The sequence below is a fragment of the Rhyacophila brunnea genome, unplaced genomic scaffold (assembly GCF_057557595.1).
Source record: "Rhyacophila brunnea isolate RB1 unplaced genomic scaffold, BYU_Rbru_1.0 scaffold_1, whole genome shotgun sequence".
Taxonomy (NCBI): domain Eukaryota; kingdom Metazoa; phylum Arthropoda; class Insecta; order Trichoptera; family Rhyacophilidae; genus Rhyacophila; species Rhyacophila brunnea.
The window spans coordinates 31,328,321-31,352,017 of record NW_028232751.1 but is presented as its reverse complement, the minus strand read 5'-3'; the positions used below and the strand labels follow the sequence as shown (position 1 = coordinate 31,352,017).

The 23,697-nt window shown below is 31.8% G+C and overlaps 1 protein-coding gene across 1 annotated transcript in view; it reads left to right on the top strand.

Annotated features, from left to right (window-relative positions):
- Positions 1-22,827, top strand: part of LOC147079676 (protein scabrous-like) — a 151,409-nt gene extending 128,582 nt beyond the window's left edge. The window contains exons 3-4 of the mRNA XM_085943081.1: positions 19,913-20,602; positions 21,672-22,827. Coding sequence (XP_085799207.1) covers positions 19,913-20,602; positions 21,672-22,394 — 1,413 coding nt within the window. The 3' untranslated portion in view covers positions 22,395-22,827. The remainder of the gene's footprint in view (positions 1-19,912; positions 20,603-21,671) is intronic.
- Positions 22,828-23,697: the final 870 nt, after the last annotated feature.

The following is a 23,697-nucleotide window of genomic DNA, read 5'->3' as shown; positions in this document are numbered from 1 at the left end:
TAACCATACATTTAGCGCACTCTGTAGTATTTACCTTATCTTCCACCAACCTTGAGACGGATACCTACATAGTAACAGTACATCCGATAATTTCTGTCACATAATCGATACAACTCTCCAGAACTATGCGTACCTTACTCAACCATGAGTGTGCCCAACGAACTTCACAATGGCTTTTCGCCGGATCACGGAAAATTGACCGCAGAATATATACATTTTCATTTTTTATCTATTCTCTATTTACTTGCTTTGCGGTTCCTGCATTATTCAGGAATGGTTAAAAGACAAACCCCTACGTGTAACCCAATTGATTGACTATATACTGAAAGAATTCAAACTTATAAAGGAAACACTACAATGACGTGACGTCATTGTTTTCTAATGTCGTGCTGATTATAAAGATTTTCTTCAATATCGCATGGAGTTAATATTAACAGAATAATAGTTTTTTTAATAAGTTTATGAATATATTCGCGCATACAATTTTAATAAATACATAATATTAATGCTATTGAATTTAATAGAATTTGAATTTGAATTCTAATATATTTAAGTTTTGTACTATTCCAATTTATTCGTATTATGCGACCCGGGTTTCGTCTTTTGGCATCTTCATGCACTCACAATAATGGTAAATACACACTGACAACGAATACAGCTAATTCTTACTTGTAAAATAAATTAATACAATAAAGTAGGTAAAAACTTTATCACCTACCTATTACGTCAATGATCACAATAAATATATATATATATATAATTATTAATATCATCGTTGAATATTGGTTTACCGATTTCAAAGTCAAGTAACTGGCATGCCGCTAGAATTAATGTAAAATTTAGCGGAATGAACACGTCATTTTTCAAAGAAGTAAAGGGAAGTGAAATGTGTTAATTTGTATTGTATCCACGACGGCTTTTCTCTTTCTCTCTCGCCCTAACAACATTTTACATTTCCTTTCTCTTAGCTTTGTTTTATTTTGAGTTTCTCTTGGAGTGCTCGAAAGTTTTTATCAACCCGATAAACTCAGAGCTTTTGTCATAATTTATTGGATAAGAACACTCCATTTCTGACTAATTCGTCTTATTAGCATCATTATATTATTATTTTTTTCAAAACGCCAAACGCAAACATTGAGAATTGTGAATTTTATCTTTGTATATGGTATATGAATAAAGGCGTAGGAACACGACACAACATAACTTGTGAATGAATACCTTGTTCTGTGTGCGAAAAGAAAAATGGAAATATGTCTAAATTCGTTACTTTTCAGGAGAACCAAAAATAACTTTTAAGTAACTTCATATGGGAACTTCTATATTTATGTGTAAAATTTACTAATTTATAATACAACAACTGTATTACAGCGTAAACTGAATATCGCTGCTTGTCGGATAAAACATATTGAATGTTGCCATTAGTGTGGGGGGAAATTTCCAATTAAATAAGTTTTTTTTAAAATAGGTACTTAATAACTCGCCGGATCACCCTCGCCAACAGATGCTATTTTGGTCTGCAAAGGCTTCTAAAGAACAAGGCACTTTCAAGGAAAACCGAAACAACCTTATATAAAATTCTCTTGCGCCTGTATTAACGTATAGATCAGAATGCTGGGCACTTGAGAGAAATATGGATATCTTTGATAGAATAGTTTTGAGAAGAATCTTTGAAGCTGTTCAAGAATGTTGCAATTAAAGGTCAAGGAATAGCGAGGAGCTGTACTTACTTTATAGTGGCGAAAATGTCACGTGGCATTTGAAAATACAAAGACTTCGCTGGATCGGCCACGTGCATAGACTGCCGGATGATATACCAGCAAGGCGGGCTATGTACGCAACTCTCGAGTGCAATATAAAACCTGAACGGCTGAAATTGAGATGGCTGGACTGTGCCACAGGAGATTTAAGGATGTTCGGTCAAAGCAACTGGAGAGTGTCGGCGCTAAATCGTCCAGGATGGAGGAAGTTTTTCAAGGAGGTCAAGACTCGCCAAGGGTTGTAGACTGTAGTGCTATAAATGATGATGACATCATAATGTATTTATTATCACTTATCAGTCATGTAGTAAACCTGTTCTACGAGGGCGTGGAGTATCCTGTTGGGTTGGTTAGTAAGAACCTATTGAGATAACAACTATGAGATACTTCGTTGTATTCAGTTATTGACAGTTAAACTTCCATAGATTCGGAAACTTTGTGAACAAGGCAAAATACGTAGATACATCAAGTTTTAGTGTAGATACTCGAAATAGCGTCCGAATTACCTCTTTAGATTCCTATGCTAATCCAATATCCTGTCTCAAGGGTTATAAACATAAAGTATGATTTAACAAGAGACAGTCTTGGAGTAACATTGTGACGATAGACAACAATAATAGTTCCAACATAAGTTATAGTCATTGCCCAATAAAATCGGGTCATTTTAATATTAATTATTTCCCTTCTGACGTATCAATAATTAGAAATAATTACGGATCGGAAAAACGCAATTATTGAAATAATAGTTTGGAAAGTATATTTATAGGACATAAATAGTATGACCATGGCTACGGTACCTATCACCTGTTTCATAACATAGCAAAAATAGTACACGCAGCGAAATGCTTAAAAACATTTTTAAAAATTTTAATTTGACGAATTCATTATTAATTCATTTAAACTTTTTGACAAATAGGTAGGTACTTGGCTGAGTCATAATTATATACTGTAAATTTTGGGATACTGCCTGTTCGCAAAAGTTTCGGCATTTTGTCGCAATTAGTGGATTAAGCCTTTTAACATTTTATTTTTTCATAGGATAAAATCGTGTATCTTTTGTAAAATCGAGTTTTCGACTAAACGGTCCCCATTATTTGTGATAAAACTTAATTTAACAATTACGTATTTTTACATCATTAAGTCATTTTTTTGTCAATATTTATTCTTCGTCTTATTATCGTACTATCCCCTAATGGAGGTCTGTCACCATAAGGGCGATGTTTGCTCTATCATAAGCTACCCGGAACAGTTCGGTGGATCTACACACGTACCAATCACGGATGTTCTTAAGCCACGTATTACGGCGTCGTTCTCTTCTACTTTTACCATTGATCTTTCCTTGGATAACAAGTTAGTAAATGCTATACCAGGGAACTCAGAAATAATGGGAACTGAAATACCTAACTGGTGTGGACTAACAGGCAACCGGGATATGGGATAAACTTAAACGCGTGTAAAGAATATGCTTGTCGTTCATGATGTCACCTGCTCTCGGTGTATGCCCTGATGCTCTTTCAATATTGGTGTATTTAAAGATAACATACGCTATTGAATGTCTATAATGTGTGTTTATTTTCATAGGACACTCGCACATGTAAAAACTGCGTCAAAATGTAGTGTGTTGGGGAATAGGCTATCGGAATTCTATTTATAAATCTGTTCTGTGCGCTGTAAATTTATCCTCTCATAATACGGTCGAGATGTTGTAGTTTTGTGTAATCAATGTATAGACAGTATTAACTCACTAAATGTGTGTTATCGATAATATACCGGTTCATCGTCAATCTTCTCCAATTTCTAGATATTTCCATCCAATTCTATATTTTTTCCTTAATATACCTAAATATGATTTATTTTATCTATGTCGTACGGGAAAATCGGTAGGTGAAATACTCCAATGATACGCAGGACGTGTCGATGAAAAGAATAATACTTTGACGGGTTACATTCGGCTGCATTCAATGTTTACTTATATAGCGTAGATAGTTTGCACCGTTGCAGCGCCAGGGTTGCCCAGGGTGACGGAATCTGTCTCTTGTGTCACACGTGTGCGGAATGTCGCACTTTCTGGCAGCATCCGTAACACAATATTACGTCCGAGCCACGTGAAGCGCCTCTTATTCATTACATCCAATACCAAGGACTGCTTTTATAAAGACTGATATTATACTTTTATTTAATTAGCCCCCACCCCATAACACAACCCATTATAAAAATAGATAACATATTATTGAACCATTTTATGATATTAAAAATATACCTTTGTTATAAGGTTTTTTATTAAACATACAATCCAGTAATAATACATACATACATTCTTTGATTTCACATGATCAATGAAATTATTCTCGGAAGTTGCTGTTTACACGAAATAGACAGATGCGTGAATACATTTAATATTTTTATGTATTAATAGAATCGTTGGTATTTTAATGAGAATTTAAAGAAACGTGATGCCTATTTTGTTAGTTATATATACTTCAACAAAGCGAATGCTAAATAACAAATTTTATAACATAATCTCCAGACAAAAAGAAAACCTGTCTTAAATATGAAACAATTTTTTGATATTTTCTTTTCCTCCAGATAAAACTCATAAATCTTTTAGAAAGGTGTATTAAAAACTAAAAACTTTTTCTAATCTCTCCCTTTTTTAGTTTAGTCAACTTTTATGTTAGTTTTTTTACAATTTGACCTTGGTTATTTTATATTATTTTATAAATATATAATACTTTATGACAGTGTTTCCAGAACGTTTCACGTACCCCTCTAAAGAAGCGAGTGGCCAAAAAGAAATCCGACGGAATGGCAAAGATTAATCTCTGAGACTAGAATTAAATACCCATAAATAAAAATAAAATGTAATATTATGCTGCATTATTTTTGTTATATTGTCTGATATTTTATATTTATTTGTCATTGTTTTAAAAAAATCTCAATAGGTATGTCATGAACCATGATAATACTAATAAAATAAGTGTGCTAAGAGTGTAAATAAGGGAATTATATATATATTTTTAACAGGTATGCATATTTAAAAGTTTTGCAAAAAACCCATTATGTGAAATGTATGAATAAATACGATACGTAGTAATATTGTTTTTATTGGGTGATCGTTTTTTTTATTTATTTACTGAGACAGCATACACCTGTTGTCAATTTTACACACATATCTCAATCATTACAATGTTATATTATGTTGATATATTATGAATACCTGGAACTGGATATCAAAAGTGATAAAGTATTGTCAAAGAAAGACTGTGTATCATTTTCATCCACTTATATTAAAAAATAATTATTATCTAATTGATATTCATTTTTATCAAGCTTCTTATTATGTAAATTTTACATTATCATTAGCATCAGCGGATCCAGTGCTAGATGAAAGCCCTTCTCCACCTGACTTCTTTGACTTCTTTCACTGTCTCTTCTTTCCACAAAATTTCATCTAGCTGACTGATTTTAAGGCAGTATAGTAACCTCTTAAATACCACTTATATGTAGACTCATCCAGCGACATATCTGACCCATCAGGGACGCGCCAAGCAGGGGTGTTGGGGGTGCGCAGCACCCGTGTGGCAAGATTTAAAGGGCGACAAAATACACAGAAAATATATGTTACAAATTACGTAAATTGAATCAAATGTTAAAATACTGTATATGCATAAATGTTCCATACTACCTATAGGTGAGACTTATCAAAGGGTGGAAAATCGAAGAATTAACCTATGATATTTTAAGAGATATCTTGAGTTTAAGATGTCCGATCTATATGACTAACAACATAATATTATAATATCATAATTGTATACAAATAAACCAAGGACTATTCTCTCGAAGTCTCAATAGCGGTTCAGCGGCCTTTCATAATAGACATTATTCTGCGAAATTGTAATTGTTTGTTTATAGCGAAGGACCATTATTCTAATGTATGAATTTAGTAAAAAAATCGCTTGACAGTAAGATAATGATTTCATCTACTTACATTATTTATGTTTCTCCATTTTAAAAATATTTTTATATTCGGACTGGGCGGAAATTTTGGATTGGGACCCGAGTGGCCCTGCGACCGGTTGCCCATTCAGTAACCTGTTATTATGTTCGTCCATTAGTTGTTTGTTTGTGAATATTATTTATGCGTATTGCGTTACGGTATATATACCATGATAGGCATTTCAATAGAAATCGCATCCGATTTAAACGAAATAATTTAATTTTTTGCTTCAACTCAAAAAGTAGCCTGTTTCAAATTAATCCACTTTACCTCCGCGTCCAAATATTAATTCCTTATGGAATTTTCACAATAATTTATCATCATAGGCTTCAAACTTTCCAGATACCGTATTGCGAAAGGTCCCGCTATACTGACATCCCGTATTAACAATATGGCAGTTTTTTTGACAAGGGTTTACGAGGATTGATTGTTACTCGTTCGCCTCATATTTAAAAAAAATCAGTTAAAGAGAAAACAAAAGTTAACAACAAATTCTGACCACAAATTGGTTTCAATCGAAAATTCAACCGGACTTTTAGATTCATACAATTTAATCTTGGATAGAAATTGAACTCGAAGCTTTATGCCAGTTAGTTACACATACCGCAGTGGCGACGGGTGGGAGGTATGCTATTAAGATCCAACATAAATAGTCCACACTAATTTAAATTATCAATATATTAAAATTATTTGTAAAAATCACTAGTTCTACAATATTATGATCAATACAATATATTTTTAGATGTCAACATAATACATGTAGGTAGGTGGGTTTTCGCTAAAATATTGTTTTAAAGAGATTAATAGCAATACCTATTCATTGATAATTACTTCTGTTTTTAATGTTTTAACGAATACCGGTATTAATACCGGTATTTAATAAGAAAAACTGAAAAACCGGTATTGACATTTTCCTTCTGTATTGCAATCTTATATACTTATTACAATGTGTAGATAGTTTTTAAAATTCAATTAAACTCTTCCTAATCCAAGCCATAGTAGATAATAGTTTAAAATTTTCATTTAAGTATCTATAAAGTATCTAAAATTATGTAGGTATGGTTTAATGGCATAATTTTAGAGACAGAAGAATATTTTTTATCGATTATGGTTTGGTTAGGCAGGATTTAATGAATTTTTAAAACTAACCAACACCATCTGCAATTTGTATTCTTAGTTCAATGAAAACAAATAAGTATAACTAACAAAGTTTAGTGTGCACTATTAATGTTGAATATTAACAGCCTACCTCTACCCCTCGCCACTGACATACCGTAACTACTAAACTAAATTAGTGTATAGCTTGTATCTACTACATACACATTACAATAATAATTATTAATGAAGTTAACGATCATTTATAGTTGCCAGTCTACAAAGTACGAAATAATTATCCGGCTTTATTTGTATAAAATACCTGCATATTATTATAAAATATTTATATGTATACAAACTGACTCATTTCATTTTATTTATTAATTTACTTTATAATATAATATATTATACGAAAACAACGATGGCAGATTTTTTAAAACTTTACTGCTAAAATTAATTATATCCTCAACCTACAACCTATTTTGATTTAACATTGTTACATTATTAATACGAATTTAAATGGTTACCTTGCTTTCGAGTGGGTTCAAGTGTCAGCTTACTGTCACAAGTTTGAAGGATTATTAACATAATTTTCCATGCACCTGGGCCACTTATTTATTATTCATAGATCAATTTATTGGTAAGTTTCTTAAGCCCTTTTGGCAGGAAGAATTAATTTTAGGTGGCTTGTGTTCCCGCTGACATAATAATGCTACCTCGTTTACCAATAATTGTCTATGTATAGGGACATTGACAGCCCTCCGCAGTAGAAGGTTATGGCACATTACATAATCATTAATTTATAGCGCCAATATTACATTGTTTATTCATGTGCATATTAAATCGTTAGAAATTAATTTTCATTTCATTTTCTAAAAAATCTAATAGTCCAATTTTTATCGAAAATAGGATTATTGAAAATAGTTTCAACTAAAACTAGAGATCAGTACTTATATTGTTCGTAATGTTTGAATAGCAATATATTTTTATTATTATTGGAGCACTGAAAAGTGTCATGCGGTATTTTTGTGATTGTTTAGTCTATTCTAAACAATAATGCTTTGTTGTATTAGGGCATTAGGCTACCCGTATATTATGTAAGTTCATTAATGTAGTCTATCCTATTTCGCACCCACGTTTGCCTAATAATTGGTAGGCCTTGTATAGAAATCACACCCGTGGTTAAACAAAAAAAAAATGGATGTTGTTTCTTTCATTCATTGGACTCAGCGGGTTGGGTAAATAGCTAATAACTATTTTTCATGCCAATATGGCCAGCATTGCTCTACTTATGAATGAATATTCTTTTATACTGTGTCATTTATATTATAAATCGTATGTATCTTATAGATATATCAAGTATTTACAAAGGCATGGATATAGTTTAGTACACCTAACATAATATATCAACAACGACAAACGCCCACACACCCGAATAACAATCATAATAATAAATTTATATAAATATATATTTATTAGATATACTTTGTTGACGAAGAAATGCCAAATGTACCCAATTAAAATTTATAAGATTTTATGTAAATTTAAACAAAAATTGTACGTGTTTAATATGACCGACATCATTTGAACCCATTGCATTATGCCGCGTCCACACTGGCAACCTCATTAAATTTTACAATAATTATAATAATTGCTTAAGAAATTTTGTGATAATTATCATAATTATCGTAAAATCTAACAAGGTTGCCAGCAACTCGTTGCCAGTGTGGACACGGCATTTACACATACAGTGCTAAATAAAGAAGTGACAGGCAGCTGTTTTTAATAATCTTAATCACCCATCCCTCTTCCCCATTATTTTCTAAAACACTTAAGACAAATATTCACCTATAAGTCAATAATAGCTATGACAACAATTATCGATATCTTTGGTAAATATGTAATTATAATTGATGTAATATAATAATAATGCAATATATTTTTTCCATATTCACTTCAGAACTGGACTGACTAATCGGTTCTTACGCATTTTTACGAACGGTTTACTGGGTATGAATATATATATTATTTATAATGTCAATTTTTTCTTAAGCTAAAAATAATAACTACCTACATAATTTTCTATGTTCACGTGATTCAAAATTATCGTGAGTTTCAAACTAACAGAACTCGCTCCGTCGTGGAAAAAAGTCTCGAGTCACACGCCTTCTCAAGTAAATACTCGTGTCGTAAATAGTACTTACCATAAATTATTATTAAAAATTCGTTACTAAGCAATGTAAAATTTTCTAATTCAATCGTTTGGAACAAAATTCGTACAAATTACTGCTCGGTGAAATGCTTTTCGAAATAAATGTTTTCTTATAATATACCGGTCATGGTACCCAATACAACAGAATAAAACACCCGGCCATCCATTTTCGGCCGCTCCATTTATATCTTTTATGACAAATAGTCTGCGTTAAAAATATTCATTTAAAGGCACTTTCCTCAGCCGAGAACACTCCACGGTGCGAAAATTTTAATTACGCTACCAAATTCTTTTGAGAGTGTAAATTTCCAATTTAGCTCCTCTCGGTTCCACCCCCCCCCTGCTGGCGAGGTGGATGGAAACAGGAGACTGAAATTCCTTTCTGACGCGTCTCTATGAGTTGTTAGTAGCGAGGCGACGCTCCGCGGGTATTCCTTGTATTAAGCAACTAATTTGGCTGCTCACGGCTTCTGGAAAATGTCTCCGACATAATAAAGCGCAGCATGAAACTTTCACATTCAAGTCAAGTTTGCACTTACCTGCTCTCGTAGAATTGCCACCCCATAAATGTTTCCACTACGAGGTGCTCCCAAAACTTCACACAACAGTTGTATTTTTTATGTAAACATTTAGCCGAAGCTCCCTCCCTTCCGAAAAATCGTACGATAGTAATTTTGAGAAAGACATACTTTAAATAAGATAGTACCACGCATCAGCTAAGTCGAAAAGGAGATAATATGTGAATTTCTCCATGCGGTGATCTTATGGAAATAGTGACAATATCCCGGTATACGGGCCATCAAAATTCTTCGTAATTGTAAGCACTGGCTTTTCATTCGGCCGCTCCGAATTCGATTCTTAATAAGATCACAATACAATATAATATATGTGTTTTTCTCAAAACCTGGGTGTTATGTAATTGTTACACGGCTACCTAGTATAGTGCTAAAATTTAAAAAAAAAAATGTTTGAGTAAAGGCACCTTTTTACGCTTTGATTTGTCGCTACATAATAATATTATTAAACAACCTGACACCTTTACTTCAGTATTGTGTTATGTTATTGACTGCACAAACGATTATAATATAATATACTATTTTTTTTAAATATTAAATGATCCAAAAAATTACCTGACATTGCCTACATAATCGTGGATTTAATAATTGAAAGTATATTGCAATTAGATTATTTTCAATCGTATTATGTATTTCATTGAGTTTTATTTTCACGTTACAAAGTTTTACAGGTAGGTTGCAATTTGGTACCCTTATTAACCCATTGCACTCAAGCAGTAATAATTAAAATGAATATATTACCGATTAAATTTCATGCATGGGCGAGAAATTATATAAAATTGTTTGCATGTAACTATGTACATAATTATTAAATCCACTTGGTGTGGGTATTTCGGTAGATGTACATTTTTGAATAAATTTTCGACGTTCAACCCTCTAGAAAGTTTTTCAAATGCAGAGGTTTTATTTAGCTTTGGGTTTTCCAGCATCGTTTACAGGAAAATTATTGTTTCTAGGAATATCAGTATGTTCGTAGAAATACTTCATCGTTATATATTGTGTATGGAAGCACAATATTTACTTCAATGTTGTTAACTGTAAATTCTTTGTAGAAGCATTAGTAGGTTATCCCACACATTAAAAACATAATGAACATATCTGAAAATAGGATGAAGGTTTTTACTTATGAACTCAATCAAGTGAATTTAAATATAAAGTAGGTATATCCATATCGTTTGTTTTGCTATAAAGTTTTACAACTAAATTTTATTCCTTGTACGTATGATGCCAATATAATGAGTCATAAATTTGCAGTGAATACAAATTATCACCACAAACCTTATTAATTCTAGACAGATTTAAAATGCTTATTGAAAATTAAAAATTTTATTATGTAGAAGAAATTATATTATGAAAATATTAAATCTTATTAAAGTGATTATATACTTACATGGTAGATATAAGTTATCATCACATACATAATGAGTCATGGAGTCGCAAAAACCGCTCTGAACGTTTTTAAAACATGGACAATTAATTTACCTGAGAAATTAAGTATTTGTCTACAGTGTTTTATGTCAGTAGATATGTTGAGAAAATAAAATTGTAAAATATATACGTAGTAGGTAGGTTTTTGTGGTTATTTTCTTAAGTAGAATAAGTCGTCAAAGCGGATTTTGTCACTCTATGTATATGAATATATTATTGTATTCTTCTTATATAAACTTAATTAAAATGTGGATGCTTATGTCTGTCTTTCATTATTGATTATATTTGCTTATGACTTTGAAATCCGACTCATGAGCTGATTAGTAATTAATAATTAATAAGTTCCTTATCAATAAATTCTTAATATTATCTGAAATGATTTTCCACGTTCATCACAACAAAGCCACCAGAACTATAATAATAATAATAATAAAACTTATTTCTTGTATGAAGGGCATAGAACGAGCTGTCAAAATCCGATATGTAGATACAGTTTCTCCTAGACATTCCTGTCACACATTCAGCGCCGTCTAGTAGGTGTGTTAATCAATTAATAATAGATCAAATTCTCATTATTTATTCAAAAGATCGATTATGTCATGTACCTATGTTTAAAGGTAAATAACAATAGGTATATTAATACTTGTAAGCATACCAATTTCGCACAATTATAAGCATTCACATGGTCATTATTATTATTATTATTATTAGCAATTGGTTGGTTAGCGTGGTTTCTGTCAGATACGGGATCTAATTTGCTTTCAGAGTTTCTGAGGTTTTTGATTTTTCTCTAAAAATCAGCGGAATCGATGAACGAAACGGATTCCATTAACTATAACTTGTATTATTTTATTCCAAACACACAAGAACACAACTTACTGAACCGGGCAAGCAAGAATAGCTTTATATTAAACAAAAGCTCAAACACAATGTCTAGCTATAATATTATCAAACACCTTTGTTCAAAAACTTTATGCACACACCCCAGTCATTCATTCTTACACAGTATTGGCTTCTAAGGGTGGCGGAATATTCATCTTGATTATTAAAATTTATAACATACTAAAAAATCAGATTTTAAATTAATTATGTATTGTACCTATGTCTTTTAACTTTTTACATTCTTTGATATATATGCAGTCAACCAACTCTATAAATAATTTAAAGAATAAACATAATAAGTATGTAATTGAATTAGATAATCAAAGGCAAAGGCAATATTAAACATTATATTAATGTCAATTGATTTTCAAAATGTTCTGTATAATATCAATGAATGTCAAGTCGAACTCGACATAAGAGCACACGTAAGCAACACGATGTCTAGTCCTGCTAGACATACGAGCTTTAAGGGTTAATGTAGAGATGATAAAAATATGAATTCAAACTAAAAGTTAATTGGATCATTTCAATACCTACGATTTCATCTCTTGTGACCATTATTGTTAGGGATAAAATAATTAGACATACAATGTTAATCAATCAAAAAAATAATAATGCATTTTTTTTAATTAATAAGGAAACAAAACACACTACCTATAGAAATAACATTAGAAATATACATACTTACTCGTATTAGAAAAATCTAAAAACAAGTTGGATCGAGTAGGACTCGAACTCACTTCTTTCACTTTCCGGGTAAGTGCTTTGGTCTCTAAGCTATCGATCCGTCTATGATCCATGCAAATTATTTCTTATATATTTAGTTCTTAATTATACAGTTTAAACGTAAAACGTAAAAATATAACCTTTTTTCGTCAAAATTTGATCGCAGCTAACAATTCTTTTACGATAACGTCTATAGTACCTATTGAAACAGATTTCTACGAAATAACATTATAATAATATTATGTTATATTATCCCACTTGTTCTAGAAACGCAGATCATTGTTTTGTAAAGTTTGTATTATTTTTAGTTATTCATATGTTTATGTTGGTTTTCTGGATGCAGTAGTTATATGTTTAATATGTTATCCAACAACTTCACAATTTCGCCATCGGTCTTCATTATTACACAAGGCATAATTTCAATTCAATGCCACCTGCCACCTGAGAGCGACCAGTTACAATTGTATTGTCCGTATTCGTCTACTTTCAGTAAGTCCATACCACCTGCCTACGAATTAACAAGTTTTCAATAAGAAAGTTCGTCCCAAATAAACCGATGTTCCCATGCTTTTTTATTACCTCCAAAATGACACTTGACTATACCATTTAAGGAGTATACTTAATTATCAATGGGAACAATAACTTATTCATTTTTCATATTATATTTACTGAATTAACAATAGCCGAAGCTAAAAGATCAGCGTAAGTTCGCTTTAGATGGAAGGAGATTGTTGTCAATGCCTATAATCCTCAGTAATGAGTAATGACATTATGGATATGAAGAGAGTACATAATACCTACGGGACTATTATTTTCATCATTACACTGAAAAACGAAAACACAAAATAATTAAATAATGTATTTTCATATTATTATTATATTATTATATTATTAACAATAAACTGTGATAAGTGATTGATAAGTATAGTACATTATTGACTGATTATAATCAATAAGACGGAGGGGCCGTCGGGTCTGGATCCCGCACAGAGAAGGAAACCAATCACAAATTATTGAGGTGAATGGAATATTATTTACCGCGGCGGTATTAAAAGAATTGTTTGTTTTTAATAATGCCATGCGGCGTGACTTAAAAAAGGCAACGCGGCGATGCCGACACAAATGAACACCAATAGTCCTAATTGATTACGTAGGTACAGTAAATTTTAAATGTTATCAATACGTTTATTTCTTTATGAAATCTAAATAACCAAGCAATCACTTTATTTTATTAATATATACTTAAATTATTATACTACGAATATAATTTGAGCCCATATCCGGAAAACGAGCGTTATCGTGATAACGCTGTTTTTTGGTAAATCGGTTTAAATTACGCGGCATACACCTATGCATGCACTTACCAAATATTATGTTGATATTCTAAGAGGTGGCAGTAGACAGTCTAAACTGACCACGTGTTGCACGCTGTTTATCCGTAACTGAAATGTTTTACTGCCAATATCTCTTAACGCCGTTTTCAGGAGAACGCTCGTTTTCCGGATATGGGCTCATTTTACAATTTTTATATATGCGTACCTAATTATAACTATTTTAAAGTGATGGTAATGTGTGTAGCGAAATGATAAAAAAGATTCGTCTTTATACAACAGTAAAATGGTAACCAATTAAAAAAAATAATAATATTTTCTCTCAATAGCAGTTTACTTTCATTTAAATTTCTTATAACGGGCATTATAGTAGTGCAAACTTATCGTGAACTCACTTTTGTTGTATTACATTTCTTTCGGAGATACGAAGTAAATGATACTTTACATTTGAAAAGTTCTTTCAAAGTTCCGCTATTGCCTCATAGGATAATTAATTTGTTTTGAAAACAGTACAGGGTTTTCTCTCCCTGCATCGGTGTATATACATAATATTATTATTCTATACGGCTTCCTTGTAATTAAACGCGTACAGTTTATTATAATATATGAAATTTTATAATATTCAAGCTATTAAATAAATAAACTTTGTTCTTATGTAAAGTTACATAGCCAAACTTTGAAATTTAAAGCTTATTTAACACATTTATTCATCGACGAAACTAAAACTCAATCTGGGTCTTTGCATTCTCTGTCCACCGTCTATCCTCTGTCTTTTCCTGTCAGTATGGCATACTGGTATACACCATACAGGTTCAGTGTTTTCCTTTCGTGAAACATGACTTGCTTAACGCAGTAACACTACCTACTTTCACGTGTAAAATGCAGTGACCGTACATTATGCAAGACCCTGAGGTGCGTAGCCCATGGTGACTCTTTTTTAAAATTAAAATACATATATTATGTAAGTACGAGTATTATTTTTAATATTATATACTTATACATATTATGTCAATTAATTAACATATCACAGCTTGTTGAAAATTGAATTGAGATCGATCCGATTCCTACCTACTGCATTAAATTTCATACTCACAACATACCATCATAATATTATGTGAGCCGTCGAGTCACAAAACCTTCTCCGGAAATTTTACAAAACCTGCTTTGGATATTTTTAAAACCTTTCTTTTCTAAATTGAATGACATTTCTTGCAAATCGGGCTACTTGTCACAATCGTTTGATATCAGTTAAAATGATGAGAAAATAATATAGTATATAGGTACTTATCATTAAAGTAGGTATGAATAATAAAGACAGTTTTTTTTGTAATTTCTTTAAAGCAGAAAAACTCACCAGAGTGGATTTTGTCACTCAATGACTAGTAAAATAATAAGTACCTACTTATTCCATGTTATATTCCCAACGAATAAGACTATATCCATGTGTGTTGTATAATATAATATATTATATACTCGTACATTCGTCGAAGTTCAGCGCTGAAACGAAAAAGTGAAACTCATCCAGGTCCGAATTCGAAGATAATCAGTTTATTTGTTTTTTAAAAATTCAGTGTTTACTTATTAGTAATTGATGAATAATATATTACAATATTAATTATTTATCATAAATTATTGGTATTCACCACATATTAAAAATATTATACGAAACGCGTTTCGCTCACACAGTAAAGTTTAATAAGTTGGTAGGTAATTCGTGATATTTATAGAAAACTATCGGATCTAGCTGTCTGGCTAGAACTAAGTATGTGTTGGCGTTCTTACCATATAGTGGCAAATTTTAATATAGTATGTAATGAAGTAAATCTAATAATAATGATACGCTTTGACTAGGGGTGTTTGATTACTCACTGTAATAGGTATTTAGGAGGGCAGCACGGTTTTTGTTTTAGGTCGAACTTTCGCTACACTGTCTGTTTGAAACATTTTTTTTTGCTGATTTGTCACTTTTCGGAGAATAGTTTTGTCTTTCTCCATATCCGGCACTTTTAGATAATCGCAAAAAACATTTTAGTACATTAAGGACTGCAAATTAAACAGACAGATAAAGCGAAATAAAATGTCCTTAACACCATTACATTTATATAAATCATGTTTAATATTAGTCGTACAATATTAAAAAAAAAAAAAAAACATGACGGCTGATGAATACAAACGATTTTGCAATCAATCTCCGGTTTAATTCTATTTAATTAACATGGAGCTGGATTTGATATTTTATGAATATACCTACAATATAAAAGTATTAAATATTTTTTTTATATATTATGAATACTAATTAACAATTATGTAATAATTTTAAGTCATCTATCGGGCTCTAATGAATATATATTAAAATACTTAGTGGTTCATTTAACTAAGAAAAACAATAAGATTATAGTATATTCTATGTATCACCTATGTATATAACTTAATAACCTCAAAAAATATTCATTGCCATCTGATAACCTTTATGTTTTTTTATTGTGTTAAACGGCAATTCTTAGTGGAAACGCATTGTATTGATTAAAATAAAACACAATAATATGTGGTACATACTATAAACATACGACCAACATATTCGATAGATTTGACAGAAAATATGTCGTAGTTAGAGCGACACATAGCAAGAGAAAATGATGCAATAGGCTTCATGTAAGAGCAGTCGGAACTAATAATAGTATCAATAATTAAATTTACCGTAAGTACCTATGTAATTCGTGCACAATATAATAAATCGCAATCTGCGCAATTTTAAGGTTAAATCGTTCCACTACAGTTCCACTTATTTAAGTAAGTGGAATTAGTTGTGTTGTGTTTTATTGTAATTAATGTTGATAACCAACCACCAATGTATTTTATGTTGTTATAATTTTAATACTTATATGCCGTAAAAAATATTTATCAGTAGTAACAGCTTTTAACAGAAAATATGAACAGCTGTTTCGGACTATAAAGCCATCATCAAAATAAAGATTTATTTTAATATTACTTAAAATTCGCGTATATCACCAATAGTAAAGTTTTATTTAAAACTCCAGTTAATCAATAAACGGGAAAACATTTTTTATGTAATATAAAGCACGTAACCAGTTTGTATGTATATTACATAATACGGCTCTGGACACTTCGATACCGTGTACTCCGAAATAAATAATGCCGGCATTGTGTCGTTTTAATTAAAAGAATTGTGTATAGGGATGTCTCTATTCAAACGAATGAGTATCAATGTATGCATATAAGTATCTACGTTATCTGACCAATCGTCTAATATAGACGAAACATTGTATCGGGAGCGTTGTTGTGGCAAGCAACATTTCATGAAATCGAGCCTATTAAAAATAATAAAATTATAGAATGGCCGCCGTCGGATGTCGTGTCCGGAAATTTGTACGTACGCAGTTCGCCGTATCACACTTCACCGTGAAATGGTGTATCGGAAATATATGGTCGTATTAATAAGACCGTCCAACCTCTTTCGGTCGTATTAGAGTGCTGGGATAAAATTCATGTTAAAATAAAACACGGCTCTTGTCGGTTTACAGGAAGCCAGCGGAAAACAAATTTTGAAAATAGCCGATACATATACTGGATTATCTGTTAGATTATGTTACGATAGGTTTTCATTCATGAATTTTGCCAAAATCAGAGATGACCGTATAGTATACGGTCATCTCATTCTAACAAGAAAGCTGACGGTGAACTGTGCTACGGTGAAATGTAATTCGATTCGTACAACTTACATGTAACCGTCGGATGTGATTGTGAACCTATCCGATACTATTAACTATTGAGTGTGACCGTAATATTTATCAGTTTATATTTCAAAAATTGCAAGTGTTAGTAAATTCAAATATATTATGCAATGTTGGTATACCAAGATAGCAAAAAAAACATAAAATCTCTCATATATAATATTGATCCAATCAGGCGCGCACAAAGAAAAATGGTTTGGGGGATCGATTTCGAAAAAAATATACTGCCACTGATTTCCACACTTACCCCTCCTTCTACTTATAGCTTTTCGTCGCTTCAACCCGCACTTTTCCATTTACATTACCCATACCCAGACACTTCGCATTTTAGGTCCAGCTAATAACACCTGACCTGCAGCTATAATTAAGGGGGTTCACCTACAAGTTACTGAGACAGGTCGAATCCACGAGTGGTTATCGAATCCGCATGGCCTAACGGTCATAATTAATAAAGTGTATGTTTGTGTCGTCCGTGCTGTCTTGTCTTTTAGATATTCTGCATCAGAGTAGGTAGTACAGCAAACATTGGATAACTCAGATGATTTCATTAATTCGTGAGTTCCACTAACACAAGCTTGGCGTAGAATGCTGAAAAAGGGGGCAATCCGTTGAGAAGGCTGTTCGACAGCCAAATAATCGATGTCACTATCATCAGTTACGAGGTCATAACAAAAATGAAGAAGAAATAATACTCCATTCACCTAGATTATTAGTATTTTTTCGTTCCTGGGGTCCGGAACCAGAACCACCCCCACCTACCCTTATGTGCATGCCTGGACCCAATCAACTTTCCATTCCGTTGAATCATAACATAAAATCGGTCGTCAATAATTGGCATTGTCTACTGAATAAATTATTGAACTTAGGCGAAATAATAAGTAATACCTATTTGAATTCTAACATTTCCTTAATTAGTTGCTGCATTGCTCAGGAATGAAGGACGTGGCGAAACAAAATGATCAATCAATACGCAGCTATCGTTTTGTCATATTATGATTCGCGAAGATTATTAATATTTTTCAATTGAGTTTGTAAATCTGTCGCAAGTGCAATTATCTGTGTATACTGAGCACGGTCCAAACAGGCAGATTTTGTGGAAATTAGTTTTTTAATGATTTACGAAATTCCCAATTATTGTGAAAGAATTAAATAGAATAATTTAGAATTAATTAATAGGCTTCACACGTTCTGTTGAACAACGTTCCTCCAAATCGTTTATTGATTTGATTATTAATTCTTCAGAAGATTGATAGCAATCTATATAAAATTCAAAATGTAAATTCTCAAACTTTTTTCTATTGATTAATGCTGTCAGGGATCGAAGTTATATCCTCAAGAGCGCATAATCCACATTTGATAATAGAACCACATCAATTTTTCTTATTTTTATAACAACAATTTATAAGCTTCTCATTTATTACATAAATTTATCAACGTTTTATTATTGATTTAATTTATTAAACGCAAATTTTTTTAGCACATTCCAGTTTTAATAAATAAATCAATTTAGTGGAATAAATAAGTTCTAAAAGTTTTGCGTTTTATTAAATTAAATCAATAATACAATGCATTTACACCATGATAAAAGATATCAACGTTTCAGTGAGATTTTCATATAGAATTTATTCAAACTTTATAAATTACTCAATACATTTTATTTGTTCTTAAATAAACTCTGGATATTGGTACTTACAATTTAATTGTTAGCCTTTGTTAGGAATGAAAGGTAAAATAAATACTATATTAAGAAAAAGTGATCATCAACCTAAGTAGTAGATACAACTTTATTACTAAGTGTAAACGATTTATTGCACTTATGACAACGATTTTCATAATCGAATTTCCAAATTCAAAAAACTAAATGTTGCCATTATTGGTTAGTTTTCGATATATTATAATATATAATAATTCTTTCTTTCTGATAGGTAATAAATTTATTTTATTTATAGATAGGTACCTAATCTAAAATATTAACGAATCTCTAGATTATCTCTACTATTTGTGTGAAAGAAAATATCGTTGAATTTGTCATCTACTTATCGTATTTATTAATTTTCTGACGAATGAATTCTGCTACGAATGTCGATTTCATTTATATGTAATTTTGAATTTATAATATAACAGGTCCACTAATGTCATCCATTTTATTATTTGCAGCTGAAACTGGTACAACTCGAGTGGAAGATGAACTTCAAAACATTGAATAAGAAATCCAAGCAGTGGAAATCTGTCACCCCTGACGACATGATACAAGAAACTGTGAGCAAGGTTTTCGTGGCCCCTCACAAATCCCGACACCTGCGACTAATGCGGAAACAAATGCAAGATTTGGTTCACGCCCATCGAAGACTTAGTTCTACCCAGGAAACTGTTAACGGAGAGCTGCTAAACTTGAAGAAGAAGATCAACTCAATGAACACAACTACATATTGTTCCGACGACATTAAAATACAAGATCTAATTTCCGAGCAGCAGAGAACATCAGATGCAGTTCAAAATATTACATCTAACGTAGACAACTTTAATAAAGTACATATTTCCATGCTGGAGCTCCTAGAAAATATGGAAAACCTAGAGAACAAGGTGGATAAAACAATCCCCAGTTTCCAGAAAGAGATTTCTAAAATTGGAATTGATGTTGCACAAATGAATTCACACAATGCTTACCTAAAAGAGGATCAAGAAAATATTCGCCAATCAGTTAAAGCTATTGCAGTAGGAGTATCAAACATGGTGGATAAGGTTGATTTAGACCACGCGATTCTGCAAAAGGTGAACGAGACTGTTGACCATTTGGTGCACCAATCTAAACAACATTTCTACAAACTGGCAGATCACATTTCAAAGGTAATTAATTATTAATTCATTGACTATTATCCAAATAGGTCGATTAGCGGTTATTTACTACTAGGTATGTGGAACTTATCCAGAAATTTATTTAGGTCAAACAGATAGAAGCTTTATTATTCAAAATAATTATGTTTGTTGCTCCTTTCAATTTTGAATTTTTACCGGGAAAGGTTGCTTATTTTGGATTCGATTTAAATTTCGTGTCCTTTTCTTTGTCTGTTACTGCTGTCAGAATTATTTTTATTTTCACATATTATATGCCTAGAAACAGTTTTTTTCATATTGAAAGTGTATCTATTATTGTTTTAGTAAATCAGATAAAATGTGTATCGATGAACGACGCGACTTCGGCCAAAAAAAACACGTGATTCAGCTAATTATTTATAAAGTTCACATTATATTTATGGAAAACAGTTAAGGGAGATTCACGATTCATCAGGCACCTTGTGGAGAATAGCCGTAATATAGATACAACTTATAGTCCATTGATTGTGCATCTATGCGACAAGGGTTATGGAACTAATTGAGAATAGGCACATTGAAAAAAATGATGGCGTAACATAGTAGTTATCAACCTGTTTAACAATCGTTTTTTTTCTATACCAATAAATAACATAAAAACTAAAGCTAAATATGCTACCATCGTGTGCAAGGACCGACGGCTGAGGAGGATAGGTTTAACATAATACACCCTCTCTTTCTGATACAATTTGTGGATCACAAATTTAATATAAAGCTATTTGAATTTTTAGCTTTACTCTATTTAGATCATTCTGAGGATGAGTTTATAGCCTGTAACCATAAATATTTTTAATATTGTAGAATTGACAAAAAAATATGTTACAAATTTTTTTTAGATTTTAAAATACTTTTTATTAAAGCAATATGTATTATTATTATTAGTATCCCTTGCACAATACTCCATTTTATATAATGTTCCTCGAGATATTCTAAAAAGAAGAAAAAATTATCTCTGTAAATTAAATTTTATGGAAGGAATAAAAATGATTGTCCAAAATTTTAATTCACCTATGCAATTTTAATAAAAGTATTTTATTCATTTCAGGCTGAAGCAAGCGCAGCTCAAAACTTCTCAACTGATCCTGATGAAATGCCAGCTTTGATGGGAGAACTTGAGGAATTGAAAAATGTGCAAGAAGAGTTTGAAGACATTGTCAGTCATCTTCCGGCAAGTTGTGGAGCTGTGAAAGGACCTGCGGGAAATTATCTTATAGCACCTGGCCCTGGCGCACCTGTCCAAACAGCCTGTAAGGATGGTTGGACACTAGTACAGCAACGCAACAATGGATCCGTGGATTTCAATCGTAACTTCAAGGAGTATGCTGCAGGATTTGGCTCACCATCAGGAGAATTTTGGATTGGCAATGAAGCTCTACATCGATTAACTGTTGATAACTCTACATCTCTCCGAGTTGAGATGAATGATATATACGGAAAATTCTGGCAAGCCGATTACACAGACTTCAGTGTGGGTCCAGCTAGTTCCGGATATCGTCTAATAGTTGGTGGATTCTCAGGTAATGCAAGCGATGCTCTCGAGTACCAAAATCGAATGGAGTTTTCAACAATTGATAAGGATAGAGACATATCAAATACTCATTGTGCTGGCAACTATGAGGGTGGGTGGTGGTTCTCGCACTGTCAGCATGCTAATCTGAATGGAAAATATACTCTTGGTCTGACATGGTTTGATGGTGCAAAGAATGAATGGATTGCTGTCGCTTCTAGCCGTATAACGCTCCGCACAAGGCCTGATGGCCAGAATTAATTTATGTGTAAATCAAGAATGACCAAATCTCACATGAATACTTATTTATACTTAAACAATGTATTTACCATATACCAAAGAATCGTGAATAATAAAGGCTATAACCAAATCTTTGATAAATAAGTCAAAGATTAGTAATTTCAATGTATCAGATCAATGTTATTTCTGTGTTTATCAATAAAAGAATTAAATAATTGCATGATTGTATACCCAACCATAAAAATAAAATATTTGACATTAAACCTTACCTACATTTTTTTCCTGTTTTGTAGTCATAAATATTGTAGTCAACTAGAAAAATCGTTCTTAGACTTTTAGATAAGTAACCATGTTTCATTATCATTTTTACCTAGTGTGTATATACATTTTGTAGATAGATTTCATAAAGACTGTTTGTCTTCATTTGTTTATTAAGCAATAAATGTACTTATTTAAAATATTATTTTGTTTTATTTAATGATAACTTAATGTCTACATATTTCAACAAATAAGTAAAAATTGGACTAAAAAATATTCTGTAATTGGGATAGTCATTGAAAAATTAAATTACTGTAAACTCCCGATTAACCAGACCAACGATTAAATTTATTTCATTTTTTGATACCATTACGTGCATCTAATGCAGGTCCATGTTTTGCTTTTTCATTGCGATTCAGCACGTGAACCCAGTGGGTTAAGAGCATACATAAGTGAAACGGCAAATAATTTTCGACAGTAGGTGGGACGAAATTTTTCACTCGTCGCCAATTGGAGAAAGTCGAAGAGTAAACAAGTCAATTTGTTTTGTGATGGCATCGGAGGAATATATTCTTAAATCGTGTAAAGATGACTAAAAAACTTTACCCATTTACTTGAAAAAGAAAACATGACAATGAATATACTATTATTATTACTAATATAATAATAACATAACTCTAAATGGACGCCTGTTGATTTTTTATGACAAATTAAATTATAATCGACTCGCGTCATTTGCACAATCCGCGAATCGCCTAGTCAGGATCTTTTTAGGCTATGCCTCAACTGAAGTATAGCCTTAAGAAAATGGCTAACAATCTTTTTTTTTTTTAATTCTGCATGGACGTGTCTACCAGAAAATATTGATTTACCAAAGACGCAGATGAAATCTACTGAGAGGAGCCTGAATATATGAAACTAATATTTAAAAATGGTGACAGAGGCTAATGAATGAATAAGCTGGGAGACATCTAGTATTGCAGATTTGTTTGTAAGAACCTTCGCACTGTCATCGCCAGCATCTGTCAAAAACTGCAAGCATTTCAACACAATTTTAGATTCCCTC